Below are 17,174 nucleotides of genomic sequence, written 5' to 3'. Positions count from 1 at the left end.
TGGCAGGGGAAGGATACTGCAAAAACCTCCATTCTCACCCCATTCTGAGGCCAGCCAGGTAATTTTTGCTGGTTCTTTGAATTTCCGCTACCAGTTTATTTTATTTATTTGTTTGTTTGTTTGTTGAACAAGTATAGGATAGTAGTTTGTATAAGCATAAGTAGAAAGTAATGATAAAAGAAGACAATAGGACAGTAGGACAGGGACAGGAGGCACAATGGTGCACTTATGCATACCCCTTACAAACCTCTTAGAAAAGGGGAGAGGTCAACTCTAAGGTTAAAGATTTGGGGGTTTGGGGAAGAAACCAGAGTCAGGTAGTGTATTCCAGGCATTGATCACTATATTGCTGAAGTCATATTTTCTAAAGTCTAGTTTGGAGTGGTTTACATTTAGTTTGTATCTATTATGTGCCTGTGTGTTGTTGCGGTTGAAGGTGAAGTAGTCACTAAGAGGAAGAACATTTTGGTATACGATTTTATGAACTACAGTTAGATCAGATCAGAGGGACTTGTTGTAAATTCTCTAATTGCAGTACTTCAAGTCTGGTGGAGTAAGGTATTTTGTTGCGAAAGGAGGAGTGAAGGACTCTTGTGAAATATTTCTGGACTTTCTTGATTGTATTAATGTCTGATATGCAATGCAAGTTCCATACAGGTGAATTGTATTCTAGAATTGGTCTGACAAATGTTTTGTATGCTCTGGTAAGCAGTTCAATGTTTTTCAACCAGTTCTCAAAGCTACTCAAAATTTCTGGTACCAGTTCCTCAAAACCTGCTGGATCCCCCTCCCTCTGCTTTTGGGGTTGTAAACCAATATCCAAAATAATTTCAGTGACATTAAAGATCTCTACAAAATTTCCAGGTCAAAAATGCTAGGTTCATGTTCAGAAATAGCACCAGTAATACAGTAGGTCACAGGCCTTAGCATATGGTCTTTGAAGAATGATTTGGGGAGATTATTTGATGTTTTATCTCATGCTTTTCTACCTGTAACCTCCCCAGCCCAGATAAGAAGCAAAAAGTAAATAGTAATTAGTATTCAATTAACAGTGCAATTCTGAGAAAACAGGCTTTCTGAACTTGTATAGAAAAACAATTAATACAAAATGTTAATATGCAATATTAATAATTTTATATACTCATTTCAGTCTTCTGGACAAATTACAAAGAGTTCAATCAAGGTAAAAACAACCAACAATACAACAATGCACATAATACAAGTAGTCCTTGATTTATGACCATAATTGAGCCCAAAGTGTATGTGGCTAAGTGAGACATTTATTAAGTGAATTTTACCCCATTTAATGACTTTTCTTGCCACAGTTATTAAATGAACAACTTCATTTTTAAGTTAATAACACAGTTGTTAAATGAATCTGGTTTCCCCATTAACTTGTCAGAAATTTGCAAAAGGCAATTATAGATCCTGGGACACTTCAACCATCATAAATAGGAGTCAGCTGTCAAGTATCTAATTTTGAACACACAATCACGGGATGCTGCAAATGTATGAAAAATAACCATGTCACTTTTTTCAGTGCTGTTGTAACTTTGAATAGACACTAAATGAATTGTTGTAAGTTGAGGATCACCTTTATATGATAATACAGAGATACATAAAAATCATAATTAAAAACTCACAAAACTCACAGGAAAGGTAGTCACATCTACCAATAATATTCAATAAAGCCATTGTGCCAACTGCTGCTTTCCAATCTTTGGGCTTAAATATTTCCTCCTGTATCCTTATCTGATATAAACTTACCGGAACAATGCAAGTAGACTCACTATAAGCCATCACAACTTTGTAAAATAACAGTTGTAGCATTTACACTTATTTTTACAAATTGCCACAAACATGTTTATGGTTTTTCCCAAGACATATTTTTTTAAAAATTCTATGAGGTCTGAACTTCATTATACTTTTTAGGATTTGCATTAAAATGGGAAATGATTATTATAAGTTCTTGTAATTTATATATCACAAGCTCAGTATTAGTTTATTTTTTAAAAAACTAATCAGAGAGGAAAAGAAGGGGAAAAACTTTAATGGAAATATATTTCACTTAAATGTTTTTTCCTAATAGCTATATAATGTATTTCTAGTAATTTCAGTGAATATTGTATGTTCTCTTCAAATAACTACTCCTAAACATCTTTGAATAAAAAATATGCAGCTGCATGGAAAAAAATGCATAAGAAGATTGATGTCAAGATATAAAAAGAAAAGCAGTTTTGCAAAAGCAATTTTGCAAAAATATTCATATATTCGCAAATCTGAACATTGAATATGAAGATTGTATTTAAAAATCATGAGTTGATCACTATTAGAAATATACCTTATTGTTTATTTTAGGCTTAAAAACAATTGAAACAATGGGATTAAGCTTCTTTTTAAATATACAAGCTTCTTTCAAGGATCACAGATATCTATATATCTATACTAATTCATATTTATGAATTAGTAGTCCTAAAATTGGACCCAGATTATTGGGGCCAATATGCTGAATCTGTAAACAGCTTAGAGAAGGCTGTAAAGCACCGTGAAGCGGTATATAAGTTTAAGTGCTATTTCTACTGTATGTGTACAATTACCCTATGAATTAGATCTGTCACATGACATGTCTCATTATCTAATAATTTCCAAAATAGTTTAAAATCAGTCTGTATTTATGTATTTATCTTCATCCAAAAATCTCAAATATTTCTAGCTGATACTATCTACATGATTGCAAATTTGGAGTTTGCAGAGATACCTAATTTGATAATAGACAATTGCTGAGCAGAATGCCAACAAATCCTTTGTTTCAGGATGACTAACTAGTAAGACATCCAGAACCAGTCATATACAGAAACAAATTTTAGTGTTCTATTGAATTAACAAACAGCTTTTCATGCTTTTTTTGACAAGAAAAGGAATGCATTTATAGCATTCCTGACCCTATACACACAATATTCATGCATTATAATAATGGTTGCAATTTGTCCATATATATTTCTACAGATTTGATTGGTAGTTTGTAAAGTGTTCCTTCCAATAGGCCGGAAGGGAAATATCATTTTACAAAGCAATTAACAAACGTATTCAGAAGCTGTAGGAACTTTCCATTTGCCAGAGTGTCAATGCATGGTAAATTAACATTCTGGCTAGGCCAAGAATCTACACACATATAGCAACTCAGCAAGACTAACATAGTATGGGAAAAATGGATTTCAGGGCTTCTCCCCAGGACCAAAACTCCCAGCAGGATACTAAAATGGGCTATATAAAACATAATCTATTTATTGAGAAGAGACACAGCATTAAGTATCTTCTAACTGGAAAACAGATGCCTATAAACCCAAGCTGAAACTGCTGGATACTACATTTCATTCATTTCAGAAGCAAGTCAGAAAAAAATCAAAATAGATTATCTGAGGATGTTGGGGAATTGGAAATTTGCATCACATCAAATCACCATCTGGAAATGTTCAGTTCTTAGCCCAAGGGCTCCAATCAACTTCATGGCTAACTACATTTGTACATAAGTTTCTCTGCTTCTAGTAAAACACTCCATTATTACAATATGTTAGGGAACAAAACTGCATAAAGCTCTCTATACAGAAGTGTTAGCATTATCTTGTAAAGAAGTATCATTTCATCTTGAACTTGAATATTTCTGACTTCAAAATGTTTCACAATGATTAAATTTCCAAAAGTACTTTGGTCACACACCAGTAGAAGATTCAGACAGAAGAATTGCTTAGCACTGTTTAACTGTAAGAAAGTATGAATCTGTAGTCTTAATGCTGAAAACATTAAGACTGGAGGTATAGGTTATCTAATTGAATAAATGATAAAATATGGATAGGTTTAGAATGTTGTTTTTAAAACTAGAGTAAAGAAATGAACTTGACTACTTTGTTAAATGTTTGCTAACAATGGATGGAGAAATTTTCAGATGCACAAATGTTAGTGGAAAGGTACTGGGCAGTACATGGCATTTTGTGAGAGATTACTACTTGTCAGAAAAAACAAACAAACCTGGTTGTGTGAGAAAATGCTTCTGCCCACACTGTATCTGGAATACTTGGGTATATCACAAAAAAATCCAACCCCCCAAGTATTCAAACAAAATGTAGTGTGAATGTTTTTGTAAAAACTTCCTGTGGTAGAACAAGAAATCAAGGGTCTTCATCTATGAGTGCTTACTAAATGTAGTTTGACTCTAAAAATATAAAAAAGTACATTGAAGTGGCTTAGTCATATAAGAAAATGAATGAAAATCAATCTGCAAAATATGGAAAAAAAGAAAGTTGAAAGAAAAGGGAAGAAAGAAAGATTTCATTGTGCTCAAGTCTTACCAGTTCTTTATAAGAGAAGCCGAAACTGTAGAAAATGAGTTTATAAAGATTGATTCAGCAAACACATCTTATTAAAGAATAGTCGACAAATGGAACACCACAATGTTACAAAAGCCCATATTTCCTTTAAGTAAAAAATTTTGATTATCAGGAATTAGCTCACTGTCGTTACGTAATAGCCTTTATTGTCACATGTGCAGTGTCATATCATGCAAAGCAACGGAACTGAAATGAAGTAAGAGTAAGCAACTCCCTTTTTATAGTACTTGATTCGTGAAGCAAGAGAATACTTCAGTGGTTAATGCTTTAAACTATATTGAAATGGTTCTATCAGCCTGAGACAAAACAAGAACTGAAAGAATATGAAGAAAGACTTGTCCTGCATATCTATTGGAATATCTCTTTTGTTGGTGAATGCACTTCAGAATGTGTGAGGTTGGCAATACAAATCTTCAGGCTTACACAAAAGATTTGAAATAGAATGTGACTAGATACGAATGTTCAAAATAAAGATATCTAACTACAAAGCTATCGTTTCAATCAGATGGTTTCAGATATCCTGCAAAATAATATGAAAAATTCAACTTCGGATACAGACAAGAATCTGAAATATGATGAAGTATCAAGAAAGCAGTCAGATATCGGAACACGAAAAAGCTTATTGAGGCTGACTTTAAACGATATGTCTAATTCAAAGGTAATGATGTTATTATATGCATTAAGGATGGAATCTTGTTCTCAAGATATTTTGAAAACATGGCTAAATGCTTATTACTAAAAAGATGAAGAATGAAAACTAGCAATGATTTTTAATATCTAGCTTTAAAAGTATACTTTTAAAACAAAGTATATTTTAAGTTATGCTTAAAATGCTATTTTTAGAATGGATGTTATTTAAATGTGATTGCAGAAAATAAATATTTATAGTAAAAATTATAATTCTTTTAGAATTACATCAATTATTTATCTGAAAAGACAAAAGATATCATTTATGAACATAACTATAATTTAAAAATATTTTCTTTTCCTCAAAATTACTGCATGGTAGTTTACATTTTGAGTTTATATTTTCTGCTCTTATAAATTCATCATGGTTACCTTCTTCCTTGGTTATTTTGGTCTATTTGGATGGATTAAGTTTCTATATCATCACTTTAATCAATTGGTTTGTTGCATATTTTAGTGTTTGCAATGATTCATTGTATTTTAAAAAATCATTGCCAAATAAGAGGGCAAAAAATAAACAAGAATCTTAGTGTCTCTAGAAATAAAGTTGGCTATTCCTTAGCATCAAATAAACTGTATTCTAATTCTAATTATTTATAAGTATAAAAAGATTTTTTTAAAAAAAGGTCCAGCTGGCCATTTGTCAAATTCTGTTCTTTCAAGAATGTGTAGTCAATACAAGATTACCTAATGCACAAAATATTTATATCAACCGACGGAATAGCTGCTTGGAATACGCATTACCATTATGACCACTGTGCACTACTGTAACCTTCAAATATTTCTATTTGATCATGAATAACCAACATATTTAGACATGGGGGGGGGAGACTATTGTACAATTAGACAATCAGAGTACTACCATTATATTAAAAAAAGAAAAGATAGTTTTGTACAGGATAACTTATAAATTCTGGTAAACATGACTTTGGAAATATTATTTGTTGAACCCGCCATCCATTAGCTGCTATTTCACCAATTTTAAAGATTTTTTGCTTCCCTCCCCCTCCCTTCTCTCTTTAAGCTATTGCTCTACAAGAAATCATAAAGAAGCCTGATTTTATAGGTTGTTAAAAAAATGTCAGCCGAATGTGCTTTCCGGCAATATTTCCTATTCAGGACGGAGAATGAAGTTATAGGGACGAGGGTGCTTGGGAAGCCGCCGCAGCCTTCCCCAAATACGCTGCGCCCAAACAAGAAGCGAGTTAGCGCTTCTCCTCAGGAGCGACAGTTCTGGAGGACCAACAGCAGTCCCGGCATCGGCCCAGCTGACGTTCAGCGCGCTCTTATCGCGCCAAAAACTGAAGCCGCAGCCCTGGGAAAGGCAGGCGAGAGGCGAACGCGGCGCAGAAGCGCCTCCCCAACCTAGCCCGACTCCGGCTCCACCTCCAAGCGCTGAGGTTCGCTCGCTCTCAGCCGCCCCGGCCTTGGCGTTTTCAGAAGTGAGGGAGGCGGGTTTTTCCTCGTTCCGTCTCTGTGCGCTGAAGCAGCTTCCTGGTCACCTGAGAGCTGTAAGGAAGCAGGCCGGCGGCTCAATTTGGTTTCGGTGTTGGGACGCCCGCCATGGCTTCGCTTTTCAAGAAGAAGACGGTGGACGGTGAGTGAGGTCGAAACCCGCTTTTATTTTTGTCGTTGTTGTTATTTTATTATTATTATTGGTGGGGGTTGCAAAGCCTTTTGCAACAGAGGTTCCCTTAATTTCTCAAAGATGTACTCCTTCCTATATCTCCCTGCGGTTGTGTAGCCCACTTCTGATGTCAAAAGCGCACAGGTCCTTTACTTACCTTGGCTCCAGGGTTTCTTCAGAGCTTTTGGGGAAATATATTTTCTACAATAAGCTATATTTAAATGAGTTTGATCTGCGGCAACGCTCTGTGGTATGGGAGCAAGAGAAATCTAGTTCAAATGTTGTTTCTGGAGAAACTGTCTCATTTTTTATTATCATTACGATTCTTGGCGAAATTATGTCTCCCCTTGACTGCCCATCCTGCCCCTTCGCCCTCAACCCCGTGATTGTCAAAATATCCTGGATGTTAAATAGTAGTCACCATACTTGCTGGGTTGGATTCCTTGTCCTTTGGTCTACATGTTTCTAACTTTCAGCTTGACTTGTACAGTACTAGGTTTAAACAAATAGGTGATTTGGGGTGTTCCTTTGCATGGTTAAAAAGATAGAGTGGGGGCGGAATAACTCTTGTTATAAAGTTATGTTGAAATAGTTTGTAGAATCAGTAGAAACAAACATGCCAGGTTATTTGATTTTTGGCGTTGTTTTATACCTGTATAAACCCCTACTGAACAAATGAAATTGAACCCTACATTTAGACTGAAAAAACATTATCATGGAAACTAATTTAAATCTAAAGGAATTTGAGGAAGCTATAATTTCTTTCGGATAAACTCAAATAGAAAAAGGAATTACAGTATTTTAAAGGATGTAAGATACTTAAAAGTTGCTTTTTACAGCAAATTGAAAAAATTGCTAGAAATAGTCTAAATAGTAGGGGTTTTTTAATCTTGAAAATAGTGTTTCATGAAGGGTTTTTTTTGTTTTTTTTTAAAAAATTAACAAACCAAAACCTCTTACTTTAGAACTTTCCAGGGCACCCCAGTGTTAGGAAACAAATAGTTTGGGGAGGAAAAATTTCCAAGAGAAGACAGATTACTATTCCAAAAATTATTATTTTTTCATTAGCATTGCTACGTATTTATTTGAAAATAAAAGTATATCTTCATTTTCTTCCATAATTTTTATATGAAGAGAATACACAGAGAGAGAGAGAGAGAGAGAGGGAGGGAGGGAGGGAGAGAAGCAATTTATAGTTATCACAGCTCAAACAATAACAGAATCAAAAGACAGAAGCCACTGCATTTTAAATAATTTTTGCTTTCCTTTTGTACAAAATAGATAACTGCAGGGGAACTGCTTTGATGCAGATAATTTATATCTGGCAAAAGGGAATTTTATTGTGACTGACACAAAAGCTCCTATCTTATGGTTATTGTGAACTGAGACTTAGGGATTGAGCTTTGGAATGTGTTTACTGTATGCTGAATAGTTTTTTACATGCCATGGCTATTTAAATCTAATTTGTCTAATTTTTGCAATTTTCATATTGATTTAATTTGAAAATAGATTGTTGTGAAAAAGTAGCATCCATTTTACAATATATGAATTCTTATTAAGAATAACCTTTCAACTTATACATTTAACACTACTGAAAAAGACATGGACAAACAAATCCATAAATTAATGTGGCTTCTGAAAGGTAGTGATTGTAAAAATGAAAGGAGGAGAGGCAATGTTTTTCAGGTTGTTTTTATATGCCACTAATGCTCTTGCTGTCATGAATTCACTGTACAGATAATATCAATGGTTCATAGAACACTTAAGTTTTCTACATAAGTTTTCCAGATAATATAAATTTCGGTGATTACTTAATAAAATTTAGGCGAGTCAGGTGATAAAACTGTCCCATATTATTCATTCTTCTGCATGAAAAACAGTTATGATAACAAACCAAACCAAATATTAAAAATATAAGAAATAACAGTATAACAGTAAGAAAGAATGGTCAGAAAATCTGAAGACCAAGTAAAATTGTTGTATCTTTGTTTGCATGAGAACTAATTAAAAAGTCATAATAGTTGCCAAGAATGAGGTTGATTCCAAAATTTCAAGGCCACAAAATATAAAACAGGATCCAATCAAATTTATATTATGTAAACTTCACTCTCATAAACTTTCACAGTTATAATATTACTAAATTAAAACATCAACAATCTAGTTAAAAACAAAAATAACATTACTTCTTCTCCACCAAACCATATCAGTAACAAAAAATAGTGAAAAGTAAGGTACATGGTTTAAGTCAGGAATTATATAGGCCACTGCATTGTTGAAAGATTACAATTTCCATTAAGACTGTAAAGGTAGCCATATAAAGTGTACTAGGTTGTATGATTGGGTCATAATGAAGATAAAAGTTGTAGTTCATCTTCCTGTGGCATGTAAAGTCATAATGTGTCAATCAAAATTATGCAATGGTCCCGTAGTCATACTTCCTGGTCGGATCTAATAAACTATAAACTATAAGCATGAACCATAAATCCAGAAGGACCTCTAAATCACAAATCTCTTTCTTTCTGGCATTACTTGTCCATATAGAAATAATGCTGTAGTTGACAGGTCTCAACATGCAATGAGCAATTATATCTTTATACAATTTATTGTATAAAATTTATTTTTGGTTGGTTTTTTTCTTGCAAACATATTACTTGCAAGACCATTTCACTTCCCATCAGATCTGTCAAGAAAAATATGCTCTAAATCTCTTGGGTTTTGATCTAGATAGACACAGGAGAAATACCTTCTCTATCACAGCCCCTGCCTTTGAAACAGCTTTCCTCCTAGATATCCTCCCAAGTTTTACCCCAGTTCTTATGTCCAGATTATTAGTGAAACTTGATGGATGAGAGCTGTCAGCATCGCTGCAGAGGTTGTACGGGTTGGGGTGAGGGTCAGCCAGTCAGGGCTCAGACCATACGCCGCACTCTGCATCCACTTGGTCTGTACGTCTGTAGAAGGTCTGTAGGTCTGTAGAAGGAAGCCTCTTCTCTAAAGATGATGCACAAGAAAGCCTGCAAACTGTTTCTTGCGGACAAGCAGTCATCAAAGCTCTGCCCATGGAATTCCCTATTGGGATTCCCCACCTCCTTTCCAGCCTCCAGATCGGCTGAAAACGCCGCCACCGATTGTAGAAACAGCACTCCGCCGGGCGGCGGCACCCAGCGGAGTGCCATTTTGCGATTTTTTTTCTTTTTGCACTTATTAATCGCTTTTACATTGTTTCCTGTGGGAAACAATGTTTCGTCTTACGAACTTTTTGCCTTATGAACCTACTTCCGGAACCAATTAAGTTCGTAAGACGAGGTATTACTGTACTTAAATATTTACAAAATGTGAGGGAGTGTACTCACTTATGTGACATACTGTATATTTGTCCAAAATATATAAGCCAAATATACAGTATGTATATTAGAATGTATGTAGAAAGGATCTCAGAGATCGTATAGTCCAACACTTCACAAGGCAGAAGACCTTATACCAAGGATCGACAAACCCAGGCGCCTGGTCGCCAGTGGCGCCTAGAAAATGTTGTCTGGCGCCTAGGTCCCCAACCGCCAGTCCGCGGACCGGGAGCGGGCCGTTGGGGCTTTTCAGCCGGTCCGCGGCGCAAGGGCCCCCTCGGCCTTTCCGCACCACCAGCAGCGCTCCCCCCGCCAGCCAGCCAAGCCCCGCGCCCGCCGGAACCGGCTCCTCGCTCTCCCCCCGCCGCCCGCCGCGTTTGCAGGAGGTGGGGAGGGTTGGGCGGCCCGCCAAGGCCAGGAGGGACGCCGCTGCCCCCCCCCTTCCCTCTCTCCACCCGCCGCTGCGCCTCCTTGACGCCGAGAGGAAATGCCGGCAAAGGCTTTCCTCAGCGGAGGCCGGCGAAGGTGATATTGAATGTCGGGGGAGAACGAGCGGTTGCACGCGCTGCCTATCTCCCTGCTAGCCCACTCGGAATATTCAAAATAAGAAAAGCCTTTGCCGGCGAAGGCTTTTCTTATTTTGAATATTCCGAGTGGGCTAGCAGGGGGATAGGCAGCGCGTGCAACCGCTCGTTCTCCCCCGACATTCAATATCACTTTCGCCGGCCCCGCCTCTCCTGCAAACCCCCTTGCTGAGAGCCCGGGGCGAAAGTGCTCTCGCAAAGGTGAGGCGGGCAGGGCGTGCGCGCGTCATCGCTGAGAAGAACGGAGAACGAGAGTGAGTGATAGCAACAGACAGCAAGATAGAGAGAAAGTGAGAAAGAGAGAGTGAGAAAGGGGGGGAGAGAAAGAGATAGCAAGAGAGAGAACAAGAGAGAGAAAGAGCGTGAGAAAGAAAACAAGAAAGAGTGTGAGAGAGAGAAAGCAAAAGAGACAGAAAGAAAACAAGAGAGAGAAAGTGAGAAGAAGAGAGAGAAAGAGGGGGAGAGAGAGAGAAAGAGAGAGGGGGGGAGAGAGAGAAAGAGAGGGAGAGGGAGAAAGAGAGAGGGAGAGGGGGGAGAGATAGCAAGAAAGGGAGAGAGGAAAAGGGGGAGAGAGGGGGGAGAGAAAGAGAGAGGGAGAGAGAGAGGAGATAAAGGAAGAGGAGAGAGAGAAAGGAAGAGAAAGAAAGAAAGAGGGATAGAAAGAGAGAGAGAGTGAGAGATGCTCAGTGAGCCTTTCTTTGAAGTTGCCTTTCTTTCTTTCTCTTTCTTGCTTTGTTTCTTGCTCTTTTTCTTTCTCTCTTTTACCTTCCCTTCCTCTATTTCTTCTTTTCTTTCTCCTTCCTACCTTCTTCCCTTACTCTCCCCTTTCATAAGTTTCCTTGCTTCCTTCCTCTGTTCCTGTCCCTTCCCCCTTTCTTTCTTTCCTTCCTTTCCTCCCTCCATTTCTTGCTTTCCTTTTCCTTCCTCCCTTCTTTCCTCCCTCATTCCCTTCTTTCACTCCTTCCTCTCTTACTCTCCCCTTTCACACCTTTCCTTGCTTCCTTTGCACCCTTCTTTTGTTCCTGTCCCTTCCCTCTTTCCTTCCTTCCTTCCCACCCTCCGTCCATTCATTCACCCATTCCTCTCTTGATCGCCCCTTTTACGGCGCCGCTGACAGCTAGCTCCCCCCCCCCCCCACCGGGCCATGGAAAACTGGTCTAGCTTAAAGCCGGTCCCTGGTGCAAAAAAGGTTGGGGACCTCTGGCCTAGAAAATGTTGCCTGCTGTACTGTATGTATACAGTATATTTTTCCCGCCTTGTGTTTACGCCCAGAAATGGTACATCTTGGCTTCCGTAGCTCCGCCCATCAACCTCGGAGCGAGCTGCTTTCCCAGCGTCCCCTGCGCTTGCGTGCGTCTCTCCCTCCCCCCCTTGCCTCCATTCCGCCTCCTACTCGAACCCCTTCACTCCCCCCCCACCGCACACAGACGCTCCGATCTTGGCCGCTCACCCGCCTTCGGAGAGAAGCGGAAGCCCCTCCCCTCCCGGCGTGAGGTTTTGTTCATTCCTCCTCCGGCCGCGTGCGCGGTGACTTCCGACCAGTAACCCCTCCTCCCCCCTCCCCCGCGTCCCCGGCCCGGTCTCCCTTTCCTTCTTCTCTGTTTCGGTTTCTGACTAACGGTCTCCCCTCGGATCCCGACGGGAGTACAGCAGAGCCGGCTCGGCGGAGCCAGGCCTGCGCCGGGGGGGAGGGGGTGAAAGCGATGTCAGGTGGAGACTCGGCAAAAAACCAAGTTTGCTTAAAAAAAATTCTGGCTCCTAAATTTTTTGGCTGGCTCCTAGATTCTGAACAACTTTGTCGACCCCTGCCTTATACTATCCTAGTTAAATGGTTGTCCAGTCTATTCTCGAAAATCTCCAGCAATGGAGCATCCACAATTCTGGGAAGAAAGCTGTTCCATTGATTATTTGTTCTCTCTGTTAGGAATTTCCTCCTTATTTCCAGTTTGGATATCCCCCTGATGAGCTTTTACCCATTCTTCTTGTCCTTCTCTCAGGTGCTCTGACGAATAAATTGACAGTCTCTTGCCCATGACAGTCCTTTAAGTACTGGAAGCCCTCTACGATATCTCCCTTAACTTTCTCTTTGTTACATTAAACATACCTAGTTCTCTTTAACTGTTCATCATATAATTTAGCCTTTAGAGCTCAATGAAGCAAACTTCATTACTCTTTTTTGCTGTCTTTCTAAATCCCCAACATCTTTTTGTGACCAGAACTGGGTGCAGCGTCCAGACTTGGCTTCACTAGTACTATACAGACCGGTACTATCACTTCCGGTGATCTTAATGCTATCTTTCTGTTGATGCAATCTAGAACTCTGTTGACTTTTTAGCAGCTGCAGCACACTGCTGACTCATGCTTAACTGGTGGTCCATCAAAACACCTAGATCTTCTCACAGGTGCTAGTGAACAGGTTCTTCATATCCTGTACATGTGCATGTGCTTTTTTCTGAATAAGTTCAGGACCTTATTTTTCTAACCACTGAAATGTATTCTGTTGGATATAATACTGGATAGCCAACAAAAATATTCTGATGATACTACGACCTGAACTTCTCATTAGTTGAAGAATAGAGGAAAGAATACCATTTATTGTGGCATCCCTGGTATGTGGGACAATTGAAACTTTCCCTATCCCCTGAGAAATAGTGTCTCCAACTCCTGTTCCTCACAGACCAATAAGGTCAAGCACTTATTTCAAGGCTTATTTTCAGAGAAATATGGTATATGTATATATAATATGTATGTGTGTGTGTGTGTGTGTGTATGCATGTCAAAAACAGCCTATTTTTATTCTAATGAATTCAAGGATTCCCCTAAAAAAATCTCATTTCAGATGCAACCATCAGCATGATTTCCTAGCCTAAACCTAGTCAGTTTTCAGTAGGAGTTTACAATTGATTTTATAGTTTGCAAAAACAGAAGTTAGCATAGTAATACTTGTTTAACCTTGACTAATATAAATTAAATTGGACTGCAGGTTTTAAGATGATTTATTTTATGTTTGAGCATGTTTGTTTTCATTCTGAAAATATGTTTTTTAAAACTGTTACTTTGTTTGATAGTATCTGTTTGTTCTAATGGTTTTATGACAGACTATATGTTTATGTGTCTTTTAATTGTTTTAACTATTTTACTTCTTTTTATGGATTTTGTAAGACCCAGAATCTTTGTGGTTAGCAGCCATACTAAATTGAATAAATTAAGTTACTGTGTCTTGGAAAATAAGTTTCTTGGATAGAAAGATGGATGCCATCATTCCTAAAACTATATTCCAATCATTGTAAGCTAGCAATATCTATTTTCACATTATTATTGTAATAATTTTATGTTGGACTATTTTAGAAATGTTATTGGTGTGGAAAACCATATTTCAAGGATTAATATAAGATTTAAAATAAATCTGTGACTACAATTCATACTTCATTCAGTTTTGACAATCTAGCTTCGGGGAAGCAGGAGCATTTCCTATCATTGATTGTCCTTTTCCTTAGATGGTGAAACTAAGATGGAACTTACTTTGGAAATATTTCATTTTCAAAAGAAATGGGATTTTTAATAGAAAAAGACTTGCCTTTTCTCTGTAGAAGAGGAAGAAATTGTCTGTCTCCTGAACAGCTGCAAATGAATTATTTTGGTTTTATTGTATGTTACTTTGAAATGGCCTTAGGGATACCCCCCCCCGAACTATTTTTTACAAAGAAATAGATAAATGTAATCATTGACTGGCAGCTGTATAATTTTAAAACTTCATTTTCTTTAGAAGATGAACCTCTGCTTCTAATCCCCCCATACTGTCGCTTGATCTTATTTTAGTCAAAGAAGATACAGTTTGTGTTTTCAGCCAAAGTATAACAAGTGATTAGTTTTTTTAAAAAAACAAAACCTTTGTTTAAAAATAAATCATTGTTGCTATTGTTACCTCCTCTATGTTTTTAGTTAATACCACCTCTAATTGACAGTTACAAATGTGTTTGAAATAGCATCTCTAAATCAACACATCCTAATTAAATTGTTCATAAATATTAGGTTAGTATTACATTAATTTCAAAAAATAGTCTGTTTAGAAGTAACTGCATTTATTTACATAATAAAATTACTATAATAGCATCATAAATTAATCCATATAATTAATTTGCAAAATAAAATTAGACAGGAAGAAAGTTGTATTTATGTGTTTTTGTATGTAGTTTATTATACTGGTGCATTCCACATGGATTCAATGGTGTACGTGAAAACATAAATATTTTTATTTATTTTTAAGATTTATCAGTTGTCTTGCTTTAAAAGCTCAGGAAAAGTACAGAATCAAACACAGAATAAAGCTTATTATAATGAAAACAATGGAACTCCTATAATACATTTTAATCATCAAAACCCCAGATTTGTATTACTCCACAGAATACCATAAGAATGGGGATAGACCCCAGAGCCACCTTTGTGTGTCTCCCTCACCATTACACATGTTAGGAAAGGAAACTTCACCTTAGTGAGGAAAATACACTAAGAAGTCCCAAGTAATTGGCAACAACCAAAGAAGCAGTAATGACATGGATTCCATTATACTAGAAGACAATCTGTGACTGACTGAATCACTGTTCTCCGTACTGAAGGAGCGGGTCCAGCAGTCACATGGGTTGCTCATGTCCAATCCGGTGGAACTGAGCCTAGTATTAAAAAAGCTTGCCGGATCCGCCCCTTCCCCAGAATTCGCTCAGTTCGCATATCCTGCGGTTGTATTGTGATAGCTCGTTCAACATTCTAACACCTTCCCTTCGATCCTTTCCTTCAAAAGTAGTAAGAATTATTTTACCATTATTATTTACTTGCACTAATAGCGCCAGCCGTTTGCGGCTTTTTTCCTTTGGAGAAGTTGCGGTTTCGTTTTCCCCCGGCGGTTTTGCCGTGTACGATCCCCGCTGCCGCTTGTGGATTCCTTTAATCCTTTGGCCTGGAGGTCTTGGTGCAAGTATTCATTTATTGATTTATTGATTCATTATTGTATATTATTAAAGGGCTTAAGAAATACCTCCTGCGGAGTGAGACGTCTTTCTAGTCTCCTGGACTTAGTCGATCGCTTCCCCTTTAAGAATATTACGGAGCGATTTTTCGGCGCGAAGGCCTTCGCGCCCTTTTTAAATTTAGGCCTCTCGTGTTGGCCTCCTGCCAGCCGCGTAGGCCTCAGTCCACCGCGTGGATCCCGGAGCGGGCCTTGGGACGCCCAGGCTTAATTCTCCACCGGCTAAGCCTCCAACCAGAGTGCCTTGGTTTACTTAATTAAAAAGTTTAGGGAGGCTGGCCCCGCTGGATTTGGGGACACGAACTCTGGGTTTGCCCAGATTGCCCTCAAGTCTCAGCAGCTTCGAGGCCTCGAAGCAGGATCCATTCCTCTTGGGAAGTCCTTGAAATTCTTCTCCTTATTTATTCAGTTATTGGCTCAGCCTTGTCTTCTGTTAATTGTCAGACTATGGCTACTTTTCCCAAGAGAGGCACAACTAAAGGTCCCAGAGAGGCCAGGCCTACAGGCGATGAGATTACTAGTATCCCCCAGGCCTCTTCCTCCTCTTCTCCAGGGGCCCGCCCCTCGACCAAGGTCACCAGGGCCGAGAAGAGAAGGGACCTAGCCCTACAAAGAATCCATGACAAATCAGCAAAACGTTTGAAAGTACAGGCCCAAGTACTCAGTAGTCAAGACCCCCCAGAGGCTTCTAATCTACCTCCTTCTGGGGTCCCTGTGTTATCTCTGGATGAGCCTAACCTAGACAGACCCCAACCTAACCTATGGGGCATAGGTCCAGAGGAACCAGATATTATTGAAGATTCCCCCCAGCCAGGATCCTCCCAGGCCTTTAGGGATTCTTCTGCCATTCCTGCTGATATTTCTAGTTTACCTCCTGAGTTCCAATCTATTTTTGCTGTGTTGTCCAAGGCCATTGATGCTAAACTCTCCACCATCAATGAGCTTCCCTTACCTCCTCCTCCTCCTCGTCCCTCCCGCCCCTTGGGTTCTTCCCCAGCGGTTAGAGCTCCTATTCAGGATGAATCAGATTCCTCTCAGGACGAATATGAGGATATGGAGGATGATGAGGATCCCTTTCAAGGCCTCTCAGATGATGAGGAATCCCAAATAAAGGTTCCTTCTCCAATTACTATTTTTCCTTCTCAATTATTCAAATCTCTCCTCCTCAAAGCTAGAATTTCTACGGGATTAGCGGCCCAGGAGAAACAAACCTCCACTGCCACTGATCCCCCGGAGGAGAATTTACCTTACTTCACAGAGGAACAGGAGGATAACGAGGTAATTCCTATGCCTAAATTGTTTAAAGATGCTTTACTCAAACAGTGGGATTTCCCAGCCTCTGGCCTAAATCCCTCCACCAAGGACAGAAAGTTGTACAAACTTTCCTCTTCCTATGAAGAGCTTCTATCCTTTCCCAAACCGGATGAACCTGTCAAGATCCTTCACTCGGCAGCGGCCGTGCCAGGCGAAGCGGAGGAAGTCCTCCGCCCAGAGGACAAGCGGATTGAACAAATGCTCAAAAGA

The 17,174-nt window shown here is 38.8% G+C and overlaps 1 protein-coding gene across 1 annotated transcript in view; it reads left to right on the top strand.

The window, feature by feature from the left end:
- The first annotated feature begins 6,292 nt into the window (after positions 1 to 6,292).
- Positions 6,293 to 17,174, top strand: part of CHMP2B (charged multivesicular body protein 2B) — a 31,221-nt gene continuing 20,339 nt past the window's right edge. Inside the window, exon 1 of the mRNA XM_070750245.1 lies at positions 6,293 to 6,669. Within this exon, the coding sequence (XP_070606346.1) occupies positions 6,636 to 6,669 (34 nt within the window). The 5' untranslated portion in view covers positions 6,293 to 6,635. The remainder of the gene's footprint in view (positions 6,670 to 17,174) is intronic.

The sequence above is a fragment of the Erythrolamprus reginae genome, chromosome 4 (assembly GCF_031021105.1).
Source record: "Erythrolamprus reginae isolate rEryReg1 chromosome 4, rEryReg1.hap1, whole genome shotgun sequence".
Lineage (NCBI taxonomy): Eukaryota > Metazoa > Chordata > Lepidosauria > Squamata > Dipsadidae > Erythrolamprus > Erythrolamprus reginae.
The sequence above is the reverse complement of the archived record's forward strand: the minus strand, read 5'-3'. Positions and strand labels throughout refer to the sequence as shown.